The sequence below is a fragment of the Monodon monoceros genome, unplaced genomic scaffold (genome assembly GCF_005190385.1).
Source record: "Monodon monoceros isolate NGI ecotype Baffin Bay Population unplaced genomic scaffold, NGI_Narwhal_1 Super_Scaffold_8, whole genome shotgun sequence".
In the NCBI taxonomy this organism is placed as follows: Eukaryota; Metazoa; Chordata; class Mammalia; order Artiodactyla; family Monodontidae; genus Monodon; species Monodon monoceros.
Genome location: NW_021703785.1, coordinates 52,154,903 through 52,181,932, shown reverse-complemented (window position 1 = coordinate 52,181,932; position 27,030 = coordinate 52,154,903). Strand labels below are relative to the sequence as shown.

The window sequence follows — 27,030 nt, the reverse complement described above, 5'->3', positions numbered from 1 at the left end:
TTTTAACCTAAAGTTATGGACACAGACATGAAGGGAGACCTCCCCAACCTTGCTGCCATGTAAGTACAAAAAGGCACAAATGGGATGGATATTGATGATGTTATTTCTGCTGCGACATCATCCATAGACTCCTAGTGTCTTTGCTTTGCTTCCCTATAGTGATCACAACATAAATTACTTGTCTTGTTTGACTTCCTTGTTCACCAAAGTTGAGCAGATTGTGGCCGTTTTCAACGCTTCTACCAGACAAAAAGCTTGGGACCATTTCTCGAAAGCTCAGCGCAAGAACATAGACATTTGGCGAAAGCATTCTGAGGTTGGTGATTTTATTATTACTTTTCTAACCACCATCACACAGCTGGATTGGCAGGGAATAGTGTGGCTGCAGCCATGATGGTTTTTGTTACAGTGGGCGGGCATCCTGCCCCTCACTGTCAGCTCCAGATCCAGCTCAGATTTGTTCCTTATCCAGAAAAGCAGCTGACTTAATGCTTAGAGGACAGAGTGCTTGTCTCCCCTGCAAAGGGAGAAAAGCATCTCTCCCATTCGTGGTAAAGAGCTCAGAAATAAGCTAAGACACTTTGCCTAATCACTGTGCAAAACAAGGAAAAGAAAAAATGTAACGTAAACTAGAAAACTAGTTTTTAAATTACTGAGCTTCTTTTCAGTGTTCTACAGCATGATGGTGACGGTTTGCTCTTTGGCTAGAAATGGCGAGTATGCCTTTCATCCACATCTTCTCATCCTAAGCAATGTCTTCGTCCCCTGTGCTAGCCAGCAGGTCCTATCACACCTCCCCCCAGAGCAGATTTCCTCAGGGAGGTGAATGTCCAGGCTAGCCCTGTCCACCCTTCTGCATCAATGCATGTGTGAAGTGTGAGTATCTACCCCAAGGCAAGAGTTCAGAGCTTCACCTTCGCTGCCACCTAGAAGGACCAGATTGTGTCGTTAGTCATTGGTGGTCCAGCTGTTATTTTTAACTCCTCAGTGTAGTGTACGCTTTGAACCTGTAATTTAAAAGTAAGTATACTGTCTTTGTTTGCTTCTTCCTTTTTTTTTTTTTTAACGAGAGAATGTTTTTCATTTGGATGCCTCTCCGTCTCTAGCGTGTTAATATTAAAGTTCTCTAAATGATAATCCCCTCTTTCCAAATCCCAAACTTATAGAAGGTAAGGTTTATTAATTTATTGATTTCGGCTCACACTTGTAAAATAAGTGTTTTATGTAGAGTTTGAGGAACCACAGAGTACTGCAGTATCAATCATTTGGGGAGCATTTTAAGTGCCCATTAACTAATGCTAAATTACAGTTGAATACCAATGGCACTTGATGTAGCATCCATATGCATACCAAGTGAATTCTTTATTATCACTGTTATTATGGTGAGTACTGAATGACTGTGCAATAATGGGACACTTAAAAGGCTAGTGCAGTTTATTATTAAGAAGGACATTTTTTATTTTGTTCACAAATACCGAGGCGGGATTTCTCTTTTATTCTTCGGGGGGCCAGAAAACCAAAGGATGCTTACCCAGTGCTCTCCCAGACACTGACTTGAGCCCCATGTCAAGGTTGATTTTCATGAGGAAAGAGTCCCGAAAATCAGTGATGAAATACATGAATTGAGGGTTCTGAAACACTAATTGGAATCCATAAACTATGATTCAGATTTGGGAATGATCTGCCTGTGAATTGTTTATTTATTTTTTCTTTTGGCTTCACGTAAAACCAGACATGATTAAAAGAAACATTAAGAGAAGGGCAGGTGGCATGATGCTGAATAAACCTGGGCATAAAGAAGACTGTCGTTAACCTGGGAGTGGCGGCAACTGTCCGTTACTGATCTAAATCACGCTTCCTGCCACGTCGTATCCAGTTCCCCCAGCCCTGCCTCCCCCCTTGCAGGGCCATCCCCTCCCTTGCTGAACGGGACACGCGAAGGCTTCCAGCCTTGTCCCAAGGAAGCCTGCTTGCTTTGCTCCCTACTGGGAGGTAGAAGGGGACACAGCCCAGAAAGGTGCTTCTGTAAAGGGTCTTTGTGTCTCCCTGCCACTCCCACCACCACCTCTTCTGATATAGGAGGAAATAGAATTCTAAATTACCTTTGATTTTCTCTCCTACGTGTTGCCCGATTGATTAAATACCAGTTGGCAATTTAACGTTGTGGATGATTTCTCAGTTGCATATGAGCTTGATAATTGGCTTGATTTTTCCGCGTTCCTGTGAACAGCGTCTGTTAATTACCTGCAGCACCTTTACAGATTTATTAGCATGTCCACGTGATTTACTGCTGAACCAGAGGCACGCTGTGGAAACAGCCTCAGCTTTTTTTTTTTTCCTCCAATCTTTTCCTTTCTGCCACCCTTCCCCACGAGAACAGCTAATGTATGACAGTTTGTCATTAACTGTAGGAACTAAACAGGCCCTTTTAGCCTCGTTTACTCTTTCCACCTGAAGTTTCTTTGCTTCAAGTATTTTCAGGCCACCTCCTCGGGAATTGGCCTCTTTGTCGGTAGAAAGATTAGTTGTCCACAACCTAAAAACTTCCCCACTAATCACACGTGACATCCGCCTCCAAGACCCGATGGTGTTACTTAAGGCGGAATTGGCACCTCTTTCTACAGGGTGGCATGGTCAAGTGGGGGGACACTGCCTGTCATCCTGGTGCCTCTCAGGACTGCCCTGTGATGGGTGGCCCTGTCCCAGGGACCTTGCCTTCTGCCCTCCCCCCTTTCCCTGTCTTTGGTGACTTCCCTGTCTTTGTCTCTGCAATTGTGGTTCCCAGGGTTCAGAGCTGACCATGCAAATGTGGTCAGCAATACAGAATTCCCTTCCCATCGTGCTACAGTTAAAATCTGTGTGCTAAGGAGAGAAGAGAGTTGAGAGCACCTATAACAATAATATAGACGCATCCATCCATCGAATGAGCACGTTAAACTGTGTTTAAAGTCATGCCATTAATACATTAGGTGTTGTAATTTAGTTTTATTCTTATTCATAGATTTATTATAAAGTGAAATTATTTTAACTGTTTGACTTTTTTTTTAGACTCCAATTTAAATGGGGAGAAAAACAACAATGCAGCTCTTTCCACCCCACCCCGCTTTTTTCTGTTGTTTTGGGGACAGAACATATAAAAGAACAGAATGGATAAGGATTTGCAAATATATAATTTACAGCTTGATCCAAAATAATAATATAATTATTTAATGTAAGCAATTAGTTCCTGATTTTTAAGCACAGTAGTAAACAATTTATTGTGTAATTCTTTACTTTTTACAGTGAGTTTTCACATATACTCTTGCAGTCAAACAGTCTTGTATTACTACTACCCTATTTTTGTGTAAGTAGACAAAGGCTCAGGAAATTAAATGCCTTGATTGCAGTCACTTCTCTAGGAAGTGGAGAAAGAAGTGACCCTTGGATCTTAAAGGGATGCTAAAACAACCATTACAACATAAACAATAAACCCCACGTGATAATGTAAAACACCAACAAAGAAGGCATCTGTTTTCATTTTGTCCTCCGACATCATTTGAATTTCACCATTTGGATATCTGAAGTGTGTGTGTGTCTGTGTGTATGTATGTGTGTGTGTGTGATCACACATGGGCACATACACATGCAGGGACACTATTTTGCATGAATAATAATAGTGGTCAACATTTTCAACTTAATGAACCAAGTCTCTCACATGATGCTAAGTATCTCACATGCATTAACTATTTTATCCTCAAAACTCTCCTTGTCGCACTATCTCAGTGAGTGAATTGACACTAAGAAAGATGAAGAAACATCCCTGAAGTGACACAGTGGGTCAGTGGTAGACCGGCCTTTTAAAAAAAATTCTCTTGCTCACATTCCTAGCCGCCCCTACGTTCCAGTTCTGGTAATAGGCATTTCTATGGGAGCCTCACAACAGCCCTACCAGTTGGACGTTGTTGTCCCCCTTTTTACAAATGAGGAAATTCAGAGATTAAATAACTTGCTGAAGAGCCCTTGACTCACCATTGGTGATCAGGAATTTCTCCCAAGTCTGATACCGAATCCCTCGATTGGTCCACACCCCAGACCCCTCAGAACTTCACTCTAGATTAGGTGGAGCAGTGTTTGGGAGGTGAAGACATTCCTTTGTCAGTCATAACACACGGAGAGACCATTGGGAAAGGTGTGTCATGTGTCGCCGACTCTGACGCCCGTGGGTCCTCTGCTTCCAGGAGCTCCGGAACGCTCAGAGTGAGCAGCTTATGGGCATCCGCCGAGAAGAAGAGATGGAAATGTCGGATGATGAGAACTGTGACAGCCCTACTAAAAAAATGAGAGTTGATGAATCAGGTAACGTGGGTAACTGCCACATCCCTGTGAGATACCTTAATGATCTTCCTAATCTTAGATGGGGCATACAGATTGAGAAATGGCCACATAACTCACTTTTATTTGAGTTAAACTAAACTTTCATCTTCGACTGACCCTGCCTTGTATTAATAGAACTTGAAATTCCTTCTTGGGAACATAATGATTTAAATTGTTCCAGCTGTTTCTCTGTATGTGGGTCTGGGGCCACACTTACTTTCAGGGACATTTGCCTGTTCCCATAAAAATCCTTTTCCACAGTGTGGCAGCCACCTCTGATGCTGAAATACAGATAAAATTTGGTTTCAGTCAGTGTACTTCTTACATGGGAAACGTTTAATCCCTAAAGAAGCTTTCTAGCCTCTGAAGCAATGTGCTGGAGAATTAGACTGCTTTCCAATCAATTTTAGTTCCTAACCTGTAATCAGAGGGATGGTCCCGTTTGGTACCAAGAAAGGGGCATCAATCCTTGAGTTATAAAAAGGAGAGAAGCTTAAAGAGAACCTTGATTGATATTCTCTGCCTAATTTGAGATGCTGATTTAAAACTCTCTTCTCAAATTGTATGTTATTCCCTTGATGTTGTAAAAGCAAGCAGAAGTGCTCACTCAAACGTAGGAAGCACCAAGGGAGACTGCTTGTCCGAGGGGAAGGGTGTTTCCTAAAGGGCCTGGGAACAACCAGAGTCGCCACCTTTGGCAGAAAGGGAATAAAACACTCACCTCTCCCAGGCCTTTTCGGGTGACCAGGAACAGAGGATCTTTGCTGGTTTGGTTAGTAGAAGCCAAAATCAAGATTCCAAAATGGTCAAGTCATCGAGATTACAGAGCGGTCAGTTAGGTTGACCGGTCAGTTCCACATCTTGGCTGTTGTGAATAGTGCTGCTATGAACATAGGGGTGCATGTTTCTCTTTGAATTATAGCTTTGTCCGGATATATGCCCAAGAGTGGGATTGCCGGATCATATGGTAATTCCATTTTTAGTTTTCTGAGGAACCTCCGTACTGTTTTCCATAGTGGCTGCACCGACGTACGTTCCCACCAACAGTGTAGGAGGGTTCCCTTTTCTCCATATCCTCTCTAGCATTTGTTATTTGTAGATTTATTGGTGATGGGCATTCTGACCCGTGTGGGGTGGTACCTCATTATAGTTTTGATTTGCATCCTCTAATAATTAGTGATGTTGAGCATCTTTTCATGTGCCTACTGGCTGTCTCTATTACTTCTTTGGAGAAATATCTATTAAGGTCTTCTGCTCATTTTTCAATTGAGTTGTTTGTTTTTACTGTTGTTGAGTTGTATGAGCTATTTGTATATTTTGGAGATTAAGCTCTTGTCAGTCGCATCATTTGCAGATATTTTCTCCCATTCCATAGGTTGTCTTTTCATTTTTTTTTTTTATGGTTTCCTTTGCTGTGCAAAAGCTTGTAAGTTTGATTAGGTCCCACTTGTTTACCTTCGTTTTTATTTCTGTTGCTTTGGGAGACTGAGCTAAGAAAACATTGGTACGATGTATGTCAGAAAATGTTTTGCCTGTGTTCTCTCCTAGGAGTTTTATAGTGTCATGTCTTATATTTAAGTCTTTAAGCCATTTTGAGTTTATTTTTGTGTATGGTGTGAGGGTGTGTTCTAACTTCATTGATTTACATGCAGCTGTCCAACCTTCCTAGCACCACTTGCTGAAGAGACTGTCTTTTCCCATTTTATATTCTTGCGTCCTTTGTCGAAGATTAATTGACTGTAGGTGTGTGGGTTTGTTTCTGGGCTCTCCATACTGTTCCACTGATCTGTACGTTTGTTTTTGTACCAATACCACTCTGTTTTGATTACTGTAGCTTTGTAGTATTGTCTGAAGTCTGGGAGAGTTATGCCTCCTGGAAACAACCTAAATGTCCATTGACAGATGAATGGATAAAGAAGATGTGGTACATGTATACAATGGAATAGTACTCAGCCATAAAAAAAACAAAATAATACCATTTGCAGCAATATGGATGCAACTAGAGATTATCATACTAAGTGAAGTAAGTGACAAAGAGAAAGACAAATACCATATGATATCACTTATATGTGGAATCTAAAATATGGCACAATTGAACCTATCTACAAAACAGAAACAGACTCCCAGATGTAGAGATCAGACCTGTGGTTGCCAAGAGGGAGGAGAGTAGGGGGAGGGATGGACTGGGAGTTTGGGGTTTATAGATGCAAACTATTGCATTTAGAATGGATAAACAACAAGGTCCTAGTGTAGAACACAGGGAAGTATATCCGGTCTCTTGGGATAAACCATAATGGAAAAGGATATATATATATAAAAGAATGTCTGTATGTGTGTAACTGAGTCACTTTGCTGTACAGCAGAGATTGGCACAGCACTGTAAATCAACTCTACTTCAATAAATAAATAAATAGCGGTCAGAATGCTCTGTTTTTCCAGGGCTTAAGAAAAGAATGCTAGAAGCATAAGATGATCACAAAAAAAAGCTCCTGCACCCAGACGTATACAGAGGGGAGTTTCATTTCCCTAGAACAGTGGTTCTGAAAAGCATGGTCCCCAGTCCAGCAATGTTAGCATCACCTAGGAACTTATTCGTAATGTAAATCCTCGGGGGTGCTACTCGAGACCTACTAAATCAGACTGGAGAGGATGGGGGAGGGGGGGATGTGAGATTCAGAATCTGTGATTTAAAGCCTCTGGCGGAATCCTGATGCAGGCTAAAGTTTGAGAACCACTGCCTTAGAAAATTTCCCTTTCATCCTCAAATTCCGTTCATTTGAATCTTTTAGAAGCTTAGCATAAAAGCAGGCACCACACCACTATTTTCTGAAGCCATATATCCTTTGTCTGAAAAATGAACCGAGCATTTATGTGTCAATGTATGTCTCTTATTAAACTGATATCAGATTTCTCAGGACTGCTCGATTATTGGGTTTGGATTTGCTTATTTGAGGAAACCACCTTCCACGCAGCGTTTCTATTCTGCAGACCTTCATATATCAGAAGAAGAAAGTGAGTTTTGGGTGTGATTTTTCTTAAATTCAAGGAACTCTTCCAATAAATAAATAAATAACTTTTTTCCTCAAAAAAAGCTTTCATCATGTTTTTAATCAGAGTTTTTCAGGGCATCTCTGCTTTTCTGATTATCAAGAATACTTCCTTGTACTTCTGCTGTTTACCACGTATAGTAATTTACAGTGTGTCTTTGGCTAGATGAGGGGCAAGTTTACACAAAACCTGGACCCTTAACATCTTTATAAGGTAGGTGTAGAAGAAAAGAATGGAATCAATCAGGAATTCTGATTTGAACCTGTGGCTTTTTTTTCCCTTTGCGGGGAGTGGCATTTCTTTTTAAACAACCTGTCAATTTCTCAAGTAAGAATTATGTATAATTCCATAGCCTGCTTGGGATAAGACAAGAATAATAATGACTCAAGAATAGTCATAAGCCACAGAGGAGATCTTACAGACCATGGCAGCCAGCATATACCTGCAGGATTGGCCCCTGATCTGTGCTCCGGAAGAATCCGCAGGGATACCAAGGACCTCTCCTCTCAGTGAGGACCACAGGGGTCCTCCCTGGAAGTTCGACTGAAGAGCCTTCTTCCCAGACCTCTGTGGTTTTCCTCCCAGGCGTCTGATAAGAGCCTGAAGTAGGACTTGAACTTGCAGAACTTTCTCCAGGCTCGTTCCTTGGTCAGCAGAATTAATGAACACAATACAGTGCGTGTTCCACACCAGGCCGAGGGCAGAGATGAAAGAACCAGGGTTCGAATGCCAGGCCCTGAGGGGTTCAAAGTCTTTTGTGCTTTTTGAAATGAGACGGACCCGGAGAATGCGGTGTGTGGTTTATGAGGAAAGCGCAAGACTGATTGGAGGGAAGGGAAAGCAACTGACCTTCCTTATTCCGCTGGGCCCTCAAGATCCTGCCTAAAGGCAGGTAGGTGGTGGTGGTTCTTTCAGCCGTGCGTATTCGGGGTGGGGGCAGCCTAACAGCAAGAATCCCATCTTGTCTTTTGACCAAGCTTCAGACAAGATCGTGTGAACTGCTGAAAGGGGGGACTGAGGCCCTACAGCCTGAGGGAAACAGGCCTTCCAGCGGCATCTCCTTAGGTGACCCGCCACTCGTTGTTTTAGGTACAAATTTGCATGTGTTAATCTAGTCACCTCCAAGCAGGCCTCCGAAAACAGAGCGCTCTACTGAACGGACAGAGGAACTGCCAGACCTGAAATAGAAGTAAACTTCTCCATCCTTTAAGGAATCCCTGCCCCCTCCTTTTCTGCCAAAACAATGAGACCTTGCCTCACCGGCAGCAGCTGACCCAGGAATTCGTGGAAATCCCGGGGAGCCTCGGGCCTGCCCTGCCCTCCATCTTCCTCCTAAAACAAAAACCTGCGCAGGTTTTATTGCATTTCTGAGGGGGAGGTGGAGAGAATTGACTTTGGTTTTCAGAAAAAGCAAGGTTTATTATGTGAGGACTTGTATGATACCTTGCGTTCAATTTTTTTTTTTTTAATCGAAGTTTCTCAGGGCATCTCTGCTTTTCTGATTATGAAGAATACTTCCTTGTACTTTTGCTGTTTACCACGTATAGTAATTTACAGTGTGTCTTTGGCCAGAGTTCCGCCAGACCGGCTGTCACTTCCACATCCCTCTGGGCGGCGGGCCAGTCACTGCTGCTCAGCCGGTGACTCTTAAAGGGGAAAAAGGAGTTTGCTGGAGCCAAACTAAGATGCTGATAAAAATGAAAATGAGTTTTGCTAATACACTTGAAAATCAAGACAGATTTATCGAAGCATTCATTCAAGAAAATCGGCATCCTGTTCCAAAGTCTGTGAAGATAATTTTTGATAAAAATTCAAACGTATTCTTGCATATAGTCTGTCTCCTGCTGCAATCAAGCCAAACTTTAAAAGCCGGATCAATTCCTCCTTCTCCCTCTCTCTCTCCCCTCACCTCTATTCTCCCTCACTCCTTCCTCTCACCCTTTCTCCTTCCTCCCTCCCTCCAGGTTGGCAGTGGGGGAGGGCCAGGAGTTGCACAGGAAGCAAGGGAGAAGAGAAGTCTGTCCTAGAAGGTAAGGCTTCCCTGGCAGAACCTGATTAGTGTCCGTATTGTGAGTTCAGTGAGTCGTTGCGTATGAAGCCCTTCCAACAATACTTAGTGTGGAGCATGTAACAGGTAACTCAGTGACTGTAACTGTGCTTCTCATCTTAGTCATCCCCCAACACCTAGTCCTGGGCCCTTCACCAAGTAACTGCTCAATAAAAGGGGGTTGACTTCAGTTACATAATCCCCTTCTTCTGGTCCCTGTTTTTGATGGTTCCGTCGTGTAAGTTGATCAGAAGATGGTAGCCCTTGCTCTGGCTAAACTGAAATGGCAGGCATCAAGCAGCGTGTTCAGACAAGAATGGTTCATTTCTCCACAACGTTCAGAACTTTTGCACACCCAGAATTCAGTGCCACATGCTGAAGAGACTACAGACCAGAGAATTGAAACTCGGCATCATTCTAATGATTGACAAACACTTGTCGAGCATCTTCTCGTGTTCAAGACACTGTGGACCCAGGGGGCACGGAGAGAGCTAGACACAGCCTACCCTGCGCTCTGAGGTGTGAGATACTTTTAAAGAGATAAATAAGCATTTTAAGTTAATAGAAATACAGTGCCTGATGCCAAATATACTTTAAGCCGTTAATTTAAATTCAGGATAAAGCAGAATGAACATCACTCTCCAGTGTATGTACCTAACCCAATATTTGGTGAGTATACATTGCACATTGAACACAGATTTTAGAAGAGAGTAAATCTAAAACGGCCCTTGCTTAATAGATGACCCTTAGACCATTCCATATGCACAAATGCTCTTGGGTTTTAATTACACCTTATTTAAACTCTGAGCTCCTTATAGGAGCAAATACTCCTTTAATTATGAAGAATGTTTTCTGGGTTGTTAAGTTTCCATGGAAACTCACCACAAAATAGGTACGGACGTTTTTTTTTTTTGATTCCAGTAAGAAGTCAAAGATTTTCCAGCTCTTTCAGCCAATGGAGTCAAATTAGGGACTCATAATTAAGTTCACTTGGAATCAGCAGTATTCAGTCTGTCTAAACAGTTTCATATATAGCTGGAAGTCTTAGGTTAAAAAAGTTAATAGTAAGGCTCTCTCCGGCTATCCCCTGATCTCTTTGAACACCAGGACTGCCTTCATTTTTCTGATTCACTTTATTTCCAGTATGGGAGTGCTTTTGAAAGACATAAGAATGCCCAACAGACAGATTACAATTAGGCACGAGTCCAAGAAGAGGTTCACTGCAGCCCCCAGCACCAGCCTGGGCACAGAAGGGAAGGGCTACTGGATTCCAGTTCGGGGTCCTGCAGCCGACTGATGGGGCCCTGACGGGAGCCATGTCACTCGCAGCTGGTAGAAGCTTCCTTTTAGGAAACATTGAGTGTGATCCTAGCAGGCTTACTCTGGGGTCGCTCAGAACCGGGCAGAGGGACAAGGGCCTTCAGACGTGCAAAGTGAGATGGCTCAGTCTCACATGCCTGGGACTGTGCTCCCTGCCCAGCAGACTCCCAAAGGCAGGAGTACCAGTGGTGAGAAGGATAGGCTGTTCGTAGACCTTCTGTTTTCACACGTGATGAGCGTCTGAAGGAGAAGTAGAACAGTGATGTGTGCCCATCAGTCACCGCCAAGGTAAAGACGAGCGTTGTATTTCCAACCGTGACAGAATGTCTTCTGGGAACCCAAGGGCCGAACAAGGAGGTGTGATTAATTCAAACTTATATGGCTTAAAGATGATGAAATCAGTCTTCCGAGGCGGGCTGAGCAGCCTGCTTCATTCCTAATCTCTGGAAATAGAGCTTCATTTGCAAGGAGACAAGGCTTTTTTCTCTGTTTCTTCCCTTTATTTATTTATTTCTTTAAATCTTGCTAATCTTGCCACAGGAAATCAAACCATTGTTTATTTGGGGTAGATTATTCGGTTCCTTGATTTCATGTGCAGTTACAGTTCCCATTTCGTAACGGATATGTTTCTGAACAGTGTAGAAATCAGTTCTTTACCTTTTAAATGTAAGAGGCAGAGGCTGTTAAACCGACCCCACGCAGCAGGATTCCTCTGTCACGGCAGCACTCCTGTCCAACCAGACCGTGCTTATCTGTTCTGTAAATTCACATTTGGAGGCTAAACCGTCCTTACGCGGAGCCCCCTTATAATCGTAGTTTTCTGTAGCCCTCCACAGTGCCCTATTCCCAACATCGCTCTCATATATAAACAGATTTTCCATCATCGTGTGTTTCGTGTCAAATCGATTTGGGTTGCTGAAATGGTGTTGTGTCTCGGAGACCACAGATTTTTCCCTAATGCTCCAGCCATTCAGCTGAGCGGCGCCTCCAGAAAACCCAGGCGAGCCCTGGTTGAGGGCCTGCATCAGTTCACACCTGGTCAGTACTAGCTTGGAGCCGGCTGGGTTCTCTGAGTAGTTTTCTGTGTGCCAGCCCAGCACATTCTCCCAGCTCAGACACCTTGCAGAGAGGACTCCGGCTCTATCAAGCCCTGGCTTCTGGCCTGGTGACAGGAGCCCCTGGAGTGTGGTGAAGGGCTCCTGAGCTGATGGGTAGTTGGCAGGCAGGGGAGAAAAGTGAGGAACTTAGCAGCCAGTGTTCAGAAAGGGAGAAGTGCGGAGACCTTGACCCAGGAGGAATGGAGACAAATGGCCAGTGGGCCGCACGAGGTCACGGCACAGCCGCCCGTGCCCAGCCTGCGGCGCTGTGATGCCTTTCAACTGCCAGGAGCACCATGATCTAGATTGCAGTTTATTATGTTTTCGGGGCATTTCATTCTGATAAGTTTTGATGCAGGATCATTCCGTAGGGGAGTAGATTTAATCCTGTTTTCTTAGCAGGCTCTGAGGACACTGAGGGAATATTTATGTAATAAGGTGCAAAGTTGCTATGGAAAATACTATAGCAACCTAACATCTTCGCAGAGCCAGGCAGCCACTTATAACAGCAATGTAAATTTACATTTATTTTAGTGTCATTTTATCGACACTCTTAGTATCTCATTCTGACAGGATGTTAAAATATGTTTTCAGCTTGCATCTGAGCAAAATTAGCACAGTGTTGTTGGAATTTAAGTGGGGTTTGCACAACTTCTGGAAAAAAGCAGAATATTTTCGAGGGAGTTTAGATGACAGAATCTGGGTAAGTTTGTAACTCTTCTTTCTCTTTCCTAAATGTACGAAAGAATTCCTTAGTGGCATTTACTCCTAGTTTTTTCTCTTAGTTGGTAACTAATGAGTCGGAATTTCTGATTACCAAATGAGGATTATCCTTTTCGACACTGACGTAATTTTTTAAGTGCTCACCTATGATTCTAGCTGGCGCTTATAGAAAACACTTTTAGTAGATCAGCTCATTGCCCTCCAGCAGCATGTGACTTTTTGATAATGAAATCTATTTTTTATATAAAAAATACCTATTCATTTTGGAAAGTCTAATGATTAAGAATAATAAAAGATAAAAGTGTTAGTTATAACACTACAAAAGACTCTTTAGTTTCTGATTCGTTTTCTTCTTCACAGCCTAACTATATGAGCATTTTTGTATGTATTTTTTAATATATACATGATTACGTTTTTAGTCAGACCTTTTTGTATAACAAGTGGGGTTTTTTAAAGCTTTTTTAATATATTAATGAAATAGAAAATATAGAGCAAATGCGTGTGTATCCTTTCTGGATCACGGGCTCCTTCCCGTGAACCTTTAGGACTTCAAGCTGTAATCTTTGAGGTGGTCAGAGTAGATACCTGAGGTCATTAAAGCCTGAAAATTGGGCCAGCCCTCCCCAAAGCATCTTTTAGGTCCCTTAAATGTGAGTGTGGCAGGGAACTATAGATACGTAGCTGGTTAGTAGTGGAAAGATAGTGTCTATTGATTTTCTTCTCTACCTCTCCATCTGAAATCTTAAAGTGTGACTTTAACACTGTTAAAGTGGGACATTGGCCAAAAGAATCGATACCAGACTATATTAAAACCTATGCTGCTACCAGCGTCTTGGCCCTGATGTACTGTTTATGAACACCATTGTCCTAATTCTCCTGTGCTTTTATACCGCATTGTTCATCAAGACACAGTTGGCGACATAAAGTTATTGTACCTTGACTCCTAACCCTGTTGCCTATAAGCTTCATTAATCCAAGACCTGAAGATCTACTGAAGGAATACAGAAAGTGAGGACAGATATCTAATTGAATTCCAGTGAGCCACACTCAGTTAAATGCCCCATAACTGATGGAGAAAGTAATTGACAGAAGTAGCAGTAATTATTTCTCTCCTTTCTTAGAAATTCCACCTTCCAGTTGTGATACTTCGAAGCGCTGGACATTGAAGTTTATAGCAATTTTAAAAATTATTATTATAGCGAGCGCTCCCATGTCTAAGTGGCTTAGAGACTCCTCTCTTTTACTGGCATGCATGTCCTTGATCCCAAAGAATGCTCAGCAGACCTTCTCCCCAGCTCCAGGACACAGTGTGGGAAGCTTTCTGGGAAGGGGCTAGAGAAGGGACATTTTATTTGAGACTCCCCATTACCAGCAGAGAAGTAGGGAGACAGATTTCTGGAGCAGTCGATTCATCGTAGTGCTTCAGGGCGGGTGTTGCAGGTTCTTTAATGAGCCCATTGTACTGATAACTTCTAGAGCCGCTGTGTCCCAGAGACCTCTGCATTCCACGTCCTGCATGTGGGTCATTGCCGCCTGATGCAGTTACCCAAATTTTCAGTTATCAGAATTACCTTAGGAATATGTAAATATCTAACACTAGGGTATCGGTTAGTTAATCATATATCCATAAGCAGCCTTGAAAGCAACCATGTTTTAGAAGACTATATAATGGCATGAGAGAAGGTTCTCTGTATATTGCTAAGTGATTTAAAAAAAGCAATTACAAATCAATGTACAGATCATTCCAGTTGTGTGTTTGTGTTGTATTCACAATTTATATGTTAGGGGGAATCTGTAAGGAGATAGGTCAAATATTCAGAGTGACTGTTTCTAGATTGTGTGATTACCAGTGATCTTTTTTCTTACTTTTGCATCTCAAAAATTTCTACAGCACATACATGTATGATTTAAACAATTGGACTACAGCAAATATTAATATAAAAATTACCCAGGAGAATCTGTGGTGAAATTGGTATTGATTGAGGAATACTACCTGGCCATTTTCAGTCACAGGAAAGTTGAAAGTAGTCATGAATAATAACTGGTATCAGATGATAGAAGTTTATTGAATTGCCCTCTTTTGCTTCAAATTGGGGAATAATCACCTTTAATTTTCCATAATATTTTACCTTCCTAGACCACATCGTCCTGCAGTTTCCTCTTCCAAATATGATCATATTTGCGTGACTATTTAATTAAGGATCCAAGAAATAATTCAAGTTCTGATCCAGGCAGACATGTTGAATGAGGAGACTGGCAACCATGAGTCTCTTCAGATATGAAGAGACCCTTAGAAAGCACCTTAAATAACCTTCTCCTTTCTTCACAAACAGGAATGTGCAGTCCCATGTTGAGCAGTTAATGTTATCTGCCCAAGATAGTAAGTGGAAGGTACTAGAACTAGAGCTAGTACTAATACTAGGTATTAGCACTAGAACTCGGTACTAATTTCCTTCTTTCCACGTTAATGACCTTTCTATGGCACTCCTAAATGTTGTGGGAAAAAAAGCTCCAGAATAGAATATCCCTCAAATGCCGTTAAGTGGCATCGTAAGAGTCAGTAAAATCAACCAGGGATTTTGAATGCCTGCTATGTGCATGGCACCATATGCCGTCTGGAACAAAGGTAGGCCGGAGATGTTTATTACCTTAAAATGTTAATCCAGACCAGGCTGACTGGGGCTTTTGCTTAGTCTTCCCATTACTTTCTGGATTTTTCTACTGACTAGAAAGAGATTGGCTTCAACATAGGCAGTGCATCCAGCAAACTGTTTTCTAGCCCATTCCAACAGAAATGCCAGCTTTTAAAAATATTCAGGAAATTGGCACAGTCCCTTTTCTAGCTGAATGATATTTATTTCCTCATAAACAACCAGCTCTATGGCTTTGGGCAAGAAGAAGAACTGCTTTGAAGAGGCAAAGTACATCAGGAAGGAATCATGCCATATCATGTATTCCTTTGGTAAACCAGGCACACTGTCACAGCCCGAGTCTTCCATTCCCTGACTCTCCAAAAAGGTAAAGAGAAAAATAAAACTACTTCTCTAAACACAAGCACAGATGTGATGATGGATCTGCAATGATCTGAGCTACAATATTAGTTCTTTGATTTCCCATCTCATCCCATGTTTCCCCTGCATCCCCAGGGCCTGGGAGAGCCTACCTGAAAATCATTCATTGACTCTCCATCTAATTTCAAGACTTACTGAAGCGCTCTCCATCCTTCCTTGTTCCTGAGGCTTTTCTTTATGAGATCTACCCCTCCATCAATCTTAAAAATAAAAGTTTGAGGGAGAGCACCTACAATAATATCAATGTTATTGAGATGCACAGACTCAGGGAAGTTTTGATCGGGAAGAGATCTTAGAAGTAACGTGTCCTCTCCCTTCTTACCCCATGTTCAAAATTAATGAGAAAAATGTGGGTTTTACCCCCAAACAATAATCAGCTGGAATGCTGAATAATGTCTGCAAGTTTGTATTGGGGATATTTTTTTTTTGTAATTACAAGTTTTCACGTAAAACTTAAGTGATAACACACATTTGGCAAATCTCTTGGAAGTAGGATAAGAGATTTAATTCTTCTTTTAGTGACTTCCTGGTCGGTTGATTAAGAAATGTCTCCACCTGCCATACTAGACTTTTCTCATATAGTTTATATAATCCGAACGTCGTAAAGCCATCCATTTCTCTATCCTTAGCTCTTTGCTTCCATGAAATTGTCTTAAGCAACGCCATAATACAAAGCAATGATAAAATGAAAACAAATACTTAGTGAATTCTTACTTATGACGTGTATGGGACCGTGATATCATTTGTCTTGCAGTGCCATATTAAGGGGGGAAAAATGGCAAACAAAGTCTTGTAAGACTACTTGAGACTCAGTCTTTGATCTGAGAGTGGTGTTTATCTGCTCTGAAAAATCCCTGTAGCTCACCAGAGTTCTCCTTTTCCTGGAATAGCACTGGATCGTGGGTCCATAAAGCTCTCGCTCTCAGAAGTCAGAGCCAGAACTAGCAGATAAACTCTAACATGCAGAGCTGTGAGAGCTGAGAGTACCTGAGAAGAAGTTGTGTAAATCTGTTCATCTGAACTCGTACCGACCCTGTAGAAGGTTTTGTTTGGTTCTTTGTTTGTTTTAAGCAAATAAAGGTGAACACATGCTGAGATGGAGGACCTTCTACCCAATCTGCTCCTTCAAGACTAGCTTTCTCAGAGGAATTCTTCTCACCTTTCATCAACAAGATATTTCATGCTAATTCCTGCTTAACTGGAGGGAAGTCATTTCTTTAAAATCATTGACTATGAATTTGAAGTCTGTTTCATCCCGGTCCTCTTTAATTCAATCAAGGTAACCTCCTAAACTTGCCCAGACAGCACTATTTCTCAATTAGAAAAAGGGGTAGAGCTGTTTAAAAGCATTTAACACCTGATTAATAGCGCTGAACTGGGGCTTCAGCACTTGCAGAGGGATTCTAAGGAGTCGCCAGTAAGAATATTCATTGCTACCTGGAAAAGTGTCCTCTTCAGAAACCAAAAGCAAATCATTTTAATGAAGAAGGCAAAAACTGCTTTTTTTATGGGGATGTGAGAAAGATGATTGTACTCAATATATAGCGGCTTTTAATATCCGAACAACTCTCTCCCAGGGAAAACTTGCTATAATTTAGCCATCCAGACAGTTTATAAAATGCATGCACTTTTCCCTGCCCAAGGACTCTGAGTCTGTCGAAGCAGGATTTTGTCGCACTCAGGCTCTGGCGATGGGAAGAAGTGATGAGAAGAGGTGTCCAGTTGACAAATGTGAGCTGGAGCCATCCAAGTGGAGAAGAAATCAAGAGTTCCGAAAATAAGTTTTTGAGAGACTTCCTTCCAACTCTCCTCCCCATTTCCTGGGCCTGACTGAGGAACGCCGAGCTCACCTTGACGCTCTTTTGAAGAGGGGTGGTCAGACCACTAGAAAAGCTCTGAGAAAGTGGCCTGCATGAGTGAGAATTGGTGTCCCTGGAAGAGAGGTTTTAGAGTCACCAAACAGAGTGCAGAAATAACTTTGAACCAGATGAGGTCAGAGGCCCCTTGAGGGATCGTCGTTTTGTTTCCAGCGTGGCTTGGCAAATGATGTCCCTTCCCTAAGCCTCAGCCTTCTTAGCAGTAACATAAGGCTCATCCTAAGAGGGTTTCCTTGAGGTTGTAAGAAATAACCGATTAAGGGTTTCCATGGCATTTTGCAAATGGTACTGTGACAACGTGGGGAATGGATACTGCTAAGCAGTAACAAAGGTAAAATGAGCAGCTCCCAGCCCTGGCTGCACACAGGAAAGACCTGGGAAGCTTTATACAACAAACGCCAATGCCTGGGGGTTAATGCCCAGGCATCTGTGTTATTACAATGCTCCTCAGACGAGTCTGATGCACAAAGGATTGGAAACCACTGGCGTGTGACATGAAGATTGATGGCTGTCAATTATAGGTGGGAAAGAAGAAAAAAAAAACAAATAGAGGTAAGGTAACAGAATATGAAAACAAGAAGAAAATGAAAATGAAGTAGAAGATAAAAATGATTAGTGGAGAGGAAGTGACTGACATGGGCAATGTTAAAGGACCAAAGAAAGAAGAAACGAAAGGGAGGTAGTTTAGTCGTTTAAATACGGCATACGTGACACAGATGGAGAGCCCCCCTCATCATATCTGTGCGAGATGCATCCAAGTATCCTTTGGTTAATTGGAAAAAAGACTAGCTGGGAGGAAAGGAAAAATTAAAGTAGCCTGGATGCAGAAAGACAGAGTCCCTGCTTTTCTCTGATGCTAGGAGAATAGCCAAGGACTGTTTTCTCATCCGTCAGTGGTGAGAGAGAGAAGCAGGGGTGCCTGGGCATTTGCCAAAGAGAAAAGCCTCAGAGGACCTAGCGACTGGTCTGGGGAGAGTGTGCACGCCGGAAGGGCCTCCCCTCCTCCACTGAGAGGCTGGTCCAAGCGCCCTTGGTCAAGGGTGATTAGTTCCCACAGAGCACGGAGGTATAGCTCAGCCTCTCCTGGGTGCAGGCCACAAACTTGCTGTAGCCGAGCTTTCCCCAGAAATATGGCTGCAAAGAAAAGTAATACACAACCACGTGTAGTAGGTCAGAAAAATGTGCTCTGGAGACACTGCCTGGAGGATTTGTGAAAGCAGTCACAGTATCATCACGGGAAAGGCAGTAACCCGCATTCAGAGAGGAGCAGGGAGATAGATGAATGAAACGCGAGAAGGCAAGGCAGATGGCAGAGAACCCTGGAAGGCTGTGTTGGATGGTAAAGGCTGGAGAAGAGTAGGTCCTTTCAATAACAGAGAAGCCGTTAGAAAAGGCTGAGAGAAAGCAGGCGTCAAAAAATAATGAAAGAAACACAAGCCTGGAAAAAGGTTATGAAGAAGTGGGGATCTGGTCTCTAAAGGCTAGTGAAGAGGTTCCAAAACTTCGGTGTGCATTAGAGTTACTCCAGAAACTTGCTGAAATGTACAACCTCAGGCCCCCATTTCAGAAACTCAGATTCAGAGGGTCTGGGATGGGTCTAGGAATTCTCACATATGAGATACCGTGGTGGGACAGATGGAGGCTGTGTGTGGAACAAACTTCGAGGACAGCTGGCCTGGAGACACCAGCTACTTTTTCATACCAGTGCCATTCTACCTTGGTTACGTATCTAGAGAGGATGGGAATCTTTTTCCCTGATGCCAGGCACAAACATGTGGGCTTAAATAAACCAGTCTCAGCGTTGGTAAGGAGGCTGGTAGGGAGGGGAATTCACTGCCCACCACTTCCCACCAGCCTTGGTTCCCACTCCATGGACTGGATAGAGTCTGTGTGCAGCACCAAACCCAAGGGAAGAGAAAGCCTTTCTATTCAACTCATCTTTGTTATCCCAAGTATTTGGTGTCTTAAAAGAAAAGCTTTGTGAGAAATGTCACTCTTCCTTGCAAAGGGCGATGCCTAGGACTGAGAACACACTTCAGGTGTGGGCTGACCTCCGCTGTACATTTCAGAGGGATATGTTTTATGTAGTAGAAACCAGCTGTTAGAGAAAGAGACAGAGAGAGAGAGAGAGAGAGAGAGAGAGAGAGAGTGTAGGGGTTTAGAAGGAGTAGAAAAACATCACTCCTTGAGGGGAAGTTTCCTTGAAGAAAATTGGAAGTGACCATTTGTTAAAAGGGAAGGAAATCTGCCAGTTGGGAGGAGAGAAAGGTGTCGGCCCGGCCCTGGCATTGCAGCCAGAGGAGAAATAGAGGAGTAATGCCTTTGGGGGAAGGGTTGCTGTTTAAAGCTACTCTGTTTGGATGAGACCAACCACTAGTGAGGGTGGAGCACGGTCCCCCGGAGAGGTGTGCTGTCTGTGAGGGGGGTACATGGCCAGGGAGGGGGCACTGTTCCTGAAGACCCGTGTCATTCTGTGATGTATCCTGGTCTAAGTCGGATGGCCCTAAAAAAGACTCCCTAAAGCTTTCAGAGAGTTAGAAAAAACTGTACCTGTGTCTTGGAAATCGAAATAGGGATTGCAAGTGAAAAAGAAAACTGAAGGCTAAGCAAAAACAAAACAAAACAAAAAAGTGAGAGTTGAGGGGAAGTGCCCTTCTGGATGTGTCTACTGCCGGGACCCGAGTCGTCGGGCCCTTAGCAACCCAGCCTCCCCTCCTCCCTGCACCCATCTTGCCCTGTCTCCTGGGCACTGGCTCCTTCTGGAGTCGGCAGGGTCCTTTGGGAAAGTGGTCCTCACCGTGGGACGGCCCCACCCCACTCCTTGCAGCTTTTGACAGTGTAAGCCTGACTTCAAGGCCCAGCCCCGCCCCGCCCCGCCCCGCCTTCTTCAGAAAGGAGCCTCACCCACCCCCAGCTTTCCTTTCCTAGCCTCTTCCTCGGTCTGACCACCACGGCTCGTGGTGGGGAGAGGAGGGAAGCGGCCTCCGCACGTTCATACCTGTATCGTTTTCCCCATTGCTGGGCGTGGAGCCCCCGAAGTCAGGCGGGTGTGCTTGCCTAGAGCAGGCTCTGAGCCAAGGTTTGCGGGACTCACTGCAGCTGTGCTTCCCTGAGGACTCTCAGGGCATCCCTCACCCAGCAGAGCATCCTTCAACCTTGCAACACCCTGCTGTTGGAAGAAGCGAGCATGCCTCTTTCCTTCACTTACTTTCCTCCAAGGACAATGGGAGAGCTGAGAGAGGTATTAGATATAATAACATCAATGGAAAAGCGGTAAGGCGTGAATGAGGTGAATTCTCAGCAGCGTCAGTGGCCCAGAGGCACCGCACGGTCACGGCCACCGGTGCAGACCGCTTCCTTAGGAGGAGCTCTGTGGACAGAGCGACAGAGGATTTTCTTTTCCTGAGCCACCTGCTGCCGGTTGTGCCCGCAGACGCGCATTTAAGCCATTATAATAACAAGATCCAGCTTACCTGCACTCTCCAAATTACCCTTATTCCACTGGCCTCACACAAAGATGGAAATAGACCCTGCATTATGCTTCTGGTGAGCTCTCCCTAATCATAGCTAATGCGCAGACTATAATACACACTACAAATAGAAAATGTTATGTCAGTGCTAAGTTGTAATAATAATAATCCTGCAAAACCGTAGCTGAAGGAATTTCCGCCAGCAGTTGGAGGAAGATTGCTGCTTCAGTGGCGATACAGGTGTTACTGGAAAAAAGATTGATTATAGTTCATCCGGACCACGATAGGCTGTCTAGCAAGAGACTGTGCTCTCCAGCTCTGTGCCTGGACGCTGGGGAGCGCCGACATGACAGCATTCCAAGGACCCCGTGCTTTGTCTGGTCACCTGAGGGTCATCTGATGCTTGTCCTGGGCCTTCCTGAGCCTATTCAGACCCTGGGGAATCTGTGGAAGAGGGTTTTCACTGCCTTTACTCCAGCTGAAGGCACAGGACACCTAGAAAAGCAGAACATAGAGGAGTTGGGTGGGGTAGGCACTGGAACACTGGTCCTTTGGGACTACTGAGACCAGGCAGAGTCCTTGGACATGGCTCTCTTCATAGAGCCTTTTATAAAAAAATTTTATTGAAATATAATTGATTTACAGTGTTGTGTTAGTTTCAGTTGTACAGCAAAGTGAATCAGTTATAATATATATATCCATTCTTTTTTATAGACTCTTTTCACTATAGGTTATTATAAGATGTTGAATATAGTTCCCTGTGCTATACAGTAGATCTTTGTTGGTTATCTATTTTATATATAGTAGTGTGTATATTTTAATCCTAAACTCCTAATTTATTCCTTTCCCTTTACCCTTTGGTAACCGTAAGTTTTCTATGTCTGTGAGTCTATTTCTGTTTTGTCAGTAAGTTCATTTGTATCATTTTTTTAGATTCCACATATAAGTGCTATATGATATTTGTCTTTCTCTGTCTGACTGACTTCATGTAGTATGAGAATCTCTAGGTCCACCCATGTCGCCGCAAATGGGCAATATTTCATTCTTGTTTATGGCTGAGTAATATTCCATTGTATATATGTGCCATATCTTCTTTATCCATTCATCTGTTGATGGACACTTAAGTTGCTTCCATGTCTTAGCTGTTGTGAATAGTGTTGCTGTAAACATTGGGTACATGTATCTTTTCAAATTAGAGTTTTCTCCAGAAGAACAGAGCCGAAGGAATCAGGCTCCCTCACTTCAGACTATACTACAAAGCTGCAGTCATCAAAACAGTATGGACTGGCACAGCAACAGACATCTAGATCAATGGAATAGGATTTAAACAGGATAGAAAGCCCAGAAATAAACCCACGCACTTATGGTCAATTCATGGAGCCTTAATAACCGGCCGAGGCCCAGGAGCTCAGTGGTCGGTGGTTCAGTGCAGCCATTTCAGAGGAGGGGGACACAGCATAGAAGGTGGAATCCCTGAGCGGATCAAGTCAGGCCTCAAGGCTCCAGGAGCCTGAGTTTAACTTCTGTATGGCTCATTCCCAGACTCCTCCTGCAGAAGATCTATGTGTGTTCGTTTTAAAATGGGCTTATCCTCTCTGCCTCCGTAGTGGAGCCCTTCTCCTGCAGAACAGTCCCCAAAAGCACCCAGCAAGGGAATGTTTGCCTCTGTTAGGAGCTGATCAGGTCCCACAGCAGGGTCCCTGGTTTCCTTCGCGTTCGAGCTGCAGCGCTTACCTGTGAGGGGCCACCCCGGTGCCATCACGTCGGGGAATGTAGGTTCTGGAGTCCCCCTTGCGGAGGATAAACCCTGCACCTCCAGCCACAAACCTCCACACCTCTCAAACTCAGTCCCATCACTTGGAAAATAAAAATATTAGTTGTATTTACTATGTCATGTTTTTGTGAAGGCAAAAGGAGATTGTGCAAACGTTGCCTGGCACATAAAATTGTTAGCTATTACTACCACTGTTACTATTCCTATGACTACAGCTACTCCTGCTGCTACTGCTACTGTTATGGGGGGAAAACAGGGGAAGGAAAACAGTAGTGACTGTACTTTTTGCCCAGGTTTCCCCCTCCCTCCATAAGGAGGTGGCTGGGGCATGGAGACAGGGCTGGGACAGGACTGCCTCCACAGGTGCAGCACATGGGGCTGAGGCTCATTCAGAAGGTCGAGGAATGGAACCAGAATGCCAAGCTGAGCCTGTGGTGCCGTCAGATGTATTTGTTCAAACAAGCCAATTGTAGCTCCAGTTCAGAAGCCGGGGGATAGAAGCGGCCGTGGCCTGAGCTGCCGCTCACCAAGTGTGGTCTCGGCCCTGGCAGCATCAGCACCACTCGGAGCTGGAGGAATGCAGATTCTTAGGCTGCATCCCAGACATACCCCATTGGAAACTGGGGAAGGGGCCCAGAAATACGTGTTTAGCACACCCACCAGGAATTTCTGATTCAAGCCAGTATTTGGGAAGCTCTGGGTTAGAGTAATGCCAGCTGTTTTACAAATAAGTTCCAAATCTTCAAGTGTCTTTACCAAAGAACAAAAGTTCATTTCTTGGGCACACTAGAGTCCAAAGCAGATATTCTTGGTCTGTGGGCACCTTTCCTCCACATGATGACTCAGAGACCCAGGCCCACTCCGGCAGCAGGAAGATAACAAGGGATTGAGCAGAAGGCACACCTCACACCCCCCTCACGCTGCATCGGTGAGAACCAGTCAGTTGGCAGCCCCTGGGCCAGTCACCTCTGAGGAACAAGCTTCACTAAACAGAGAAAAGCGTGACACAGTGTGCCGTCTGTGCCGCAGCAGCGCCACTGGGCCCCCCACCCCAGGCACCCTGCCGGAGGAAGAGCAGAATGCAGGAAGGCAGATGGAGCCTGGGGACGGTCCCTAGGTGCCCAGGCCATGGGGGCTGGAAGGCGAGCTGATGTGGTGGCCATATCTTCCAGGTCTCAGACCCATCCAGTCGTCCTGGGTTCTGGACCTTTCAGCACAAGTGCCTTTCTGGGCAGCAGCCGATGGAAACCTTGAAAAAGACATTCTTTGCGCGTAGGGAGGAAATGCACAGCTGGGCAGCGTCCTCCCAGCATCTCAGGAGGACATCTGGCAAAGTGGAGGGGGGACCCCCCCCCCCAATGACACCAAGACAGTTTTCGAGAAATCCAGATATTGTTAGAAACAGTATGTTGAAGTGTTTGATTATTTAGTTGCATCTCGCCTGAGCATGGAAGAGATATTAACATACTGTCAGCTTACAGGGACATAACCCAAAATAGCTTACATATTTTCATATAGGGCTAATTATTTTTCTGAGGCTGGCTCAGGGTGCTAAGAGAGAGATTTCAAGGCTTTCAGCAGAGTATTTACTTAAAGAAGGTAAGCATGCCATTATCTGTTCCCAGGGAAACACAGTAAGTAATGGAAGAGACAGAGGAGGAGGTCACTCTGACCATAATTAATACAAAGACTAATGGTTTATATAGGATCTAGTCAAGGGTGCAGCAAGGTGCTGTAATGCCTTTAAGCCTCTTCTTCAGCAGTGCAATTTAATCTTTGGATCAATTTATATACACTTTGGTAATTTTAGTAGCCTAGTGCTAAGTTCTGAAATGGAATTTAATCTTGCTTAGCAGAGTTTTTTCCACGTTGTCATTTTGGTTTTGATCCAATCAGAAAATCCCTGTAACAGAATTTTCCTAAGGTCCTGAGCAAGCATAAACTGATACCTACACTGGCCTTGCCCTCGTGGAGGCCACAGCTCTCCTCACATGGCTTCACTATGAATAGCTGATTGGTGAATGAATGAATGATAATCCAGAGGCATCCCTGGATTCAGCAGTGCCTTTAAAATCACCAAAGGAAAATTCAGTTGTGTTCAGAATAGTTTACATTTAAAGTGTCTTCACTGTATTCTTTTTTAAAAAATTTTATTGAAAATTGGTAATCCACATGTTAGCTAAATATTCTATTTATTGGAACACAGTGCAGTCCACAGGGATTCCTACAAAAAGATGCATGCTGTTGTTTATTTTTAATCCTTCTTATTTGAATAGTGGATTGGTTATGCCGTCTCTCAGGGGTCAGTTTTATCACAGAAGCTTGATTATACATTGTTCAAAACTGTTTACTTTAATACAGTGTCCTAGAAAGAATGATAGAGAGAAATGAAAGGGTGGTCCTTTTAAGTTTCTGAATTTTGAATACACTGAGAAATGATGTTAAGTTAGAAATTATTAGGATTTTGTTTCCTTTAGAGCTCTGGTCCAAGAAACTAATCTAGCTTCTTCCAGGAAGCTTCATCTGAGGGGTGGATGACGCTGAATACTGTTTACAAACAGGTGACCACAAGCTAAGTGGAGTCAATATATAATTTCTCACCCTTTAGAAGAAAACCACTTTGCTGCCACATGAGTAACCAACATTTTCTTTGCAAATATCAAGCTTGAAATTATTTAATAAGGAATGTAAATCAGTTATATGCCCCAATTATAAAAACGTTGATGGGATTGGCTATGGTATAGATTTGGGGGGGGGGATGGGGGGGATGGAGTTACAGCTGCTGGGGTTTTTTTATATGATGATATCACATTCGTATTCCAGACATGCAAATGACACTGCATCCTACTCGGTAGGAACAGTGGTCAGGGCTTAAGCCAAGAATAAGAAATGTCAGCAGTGCCATTCCACAGGCTTATAAGAGAAGCCCTAAAATAACGGATGGTGCACTTCCCTATATGTATTTATGTTCAGAAAATTTATTGAAATGTTGCTGGCACATGCTTTATAGCTGCTTGCATTTTGCTACACAGATTTCAGCATATCTTGCAGACTATGCAATTCATTTGGAAAATGTGATTTCCATCCCTGCATACTAATCGATTTCTTCACAAACACCTGCTATCAGTTATGATAATAAAAATGCCACTCTGAATTGAGAAAGGGCCAGATAGAGCTTCCTAAGGAAATGACTTAAGTGTCTTTGAATGCTACTAAATGTAGTAATGTGCTTCTGTAGCGCCAACACTTTTTCCATCATTTGCATTTTCTGTAATTTTGCCCTATTACAACATCCCTCTCTTAAATGATGCCTCATAACCATTTCCTTAGGGGTTGGTAAACTGAATTGTCAGGAGTTGGTACCTCAGGGTGTGGACAAGATCTGAAGTTGGGCTGTGCAGTGTTGAAAAAGCACTAGCTCATACTCCTGGGTATACCATGGGTCGTTTACGATTTTTTTTTTTTTTTGCGGTACACGGGCCTCTCACTGTTGTGGCTCTCCCATTGCGGAGTACAGGCTCCGGACGTGCAGGCTCAGCAGCCATGGCTCACGGGCCCAGCCGCTTCACGGCATGTGGGATCTTCCCAGACCGGGGCACGAACCCGTGTGCCCTGCATCGGCAGGCGGACTCTCAACCACTGCGCCACCAGGGAAGCCCCATTTCCGATTTTATGTCCCTGAAAACTGTAAAATTGGCAGTTCCTCTGTTTTGCACACACATATACACCAAATAAAATTTCCTTTATTCAGCCTCCAGTTCATTCCATGCACCATTGCCAAACCAATCTTCCTAAATCACCAATTGCATCACGTCCTTCTGCCTCCTGGGCACCTTCAGTGGATCTCAGTTGGGCTCCCCATTTGACCCTACCTCTCCAGCCTGACTTCTGAACCTCCATCCTCTCTCATCACCCAGCATGGCTCAGCTTTCTCTCAACTGCTTCCAGACAGACTCTTGCCTTTTGGTCAAGCTTCTCTGCTTCCTGCCCCAAATATTCTATCTTCAGTTCTCATCTCTGGGCTTTGCTTCTGCTCTTGCCCCTGAGTGAGGTGCCCTTCCCCAGTTCTTGGGCTTTCACCCTTCAAAGCCCTCTTTTTTTTTTTTTAAGTGATTAATTTATTTATTTTTGCTGTTTTGCGTCTTCATTTCTGTGCAAGGGCTTTCTCTAGTTGTGGCAAGCGGGGGCCACTCTTCATCGCGGTGCGCGGGCCTCTCACTGTCAAGGCCTCTCTTGTTGCGGAGCACAGG

General features: G+C 43.8%; 1 protein-coding gene across 3 annotated transcripts in view; it reads left to right on the top strand.

Moving 5' to 3' along the window:
- Nucleotides 1-27,030, top strand: part of ENOX1 (ecto-NOX disulfide-thiol exchanger 1) — a 297,621-nt gene that overhangs the window by 174,005 nt on the left and 96,586 nt on the right. For all 3 annotated transcript variants that reach the window (XM_029210363.1, XM_029210361.1, XM_029210362.1), the window contains 2 exons: nt 210-316; nt 4,218-4,335. In XM_029210363.1, the coding sequence (XP_029066196.1) occupies nt 210-316; nt 4,218-4,335 (225 nt within the window). The remainder of the gene's footprint in view (nt 1-209; nt 317-4,217; nt 4,336-27,030) is intronic.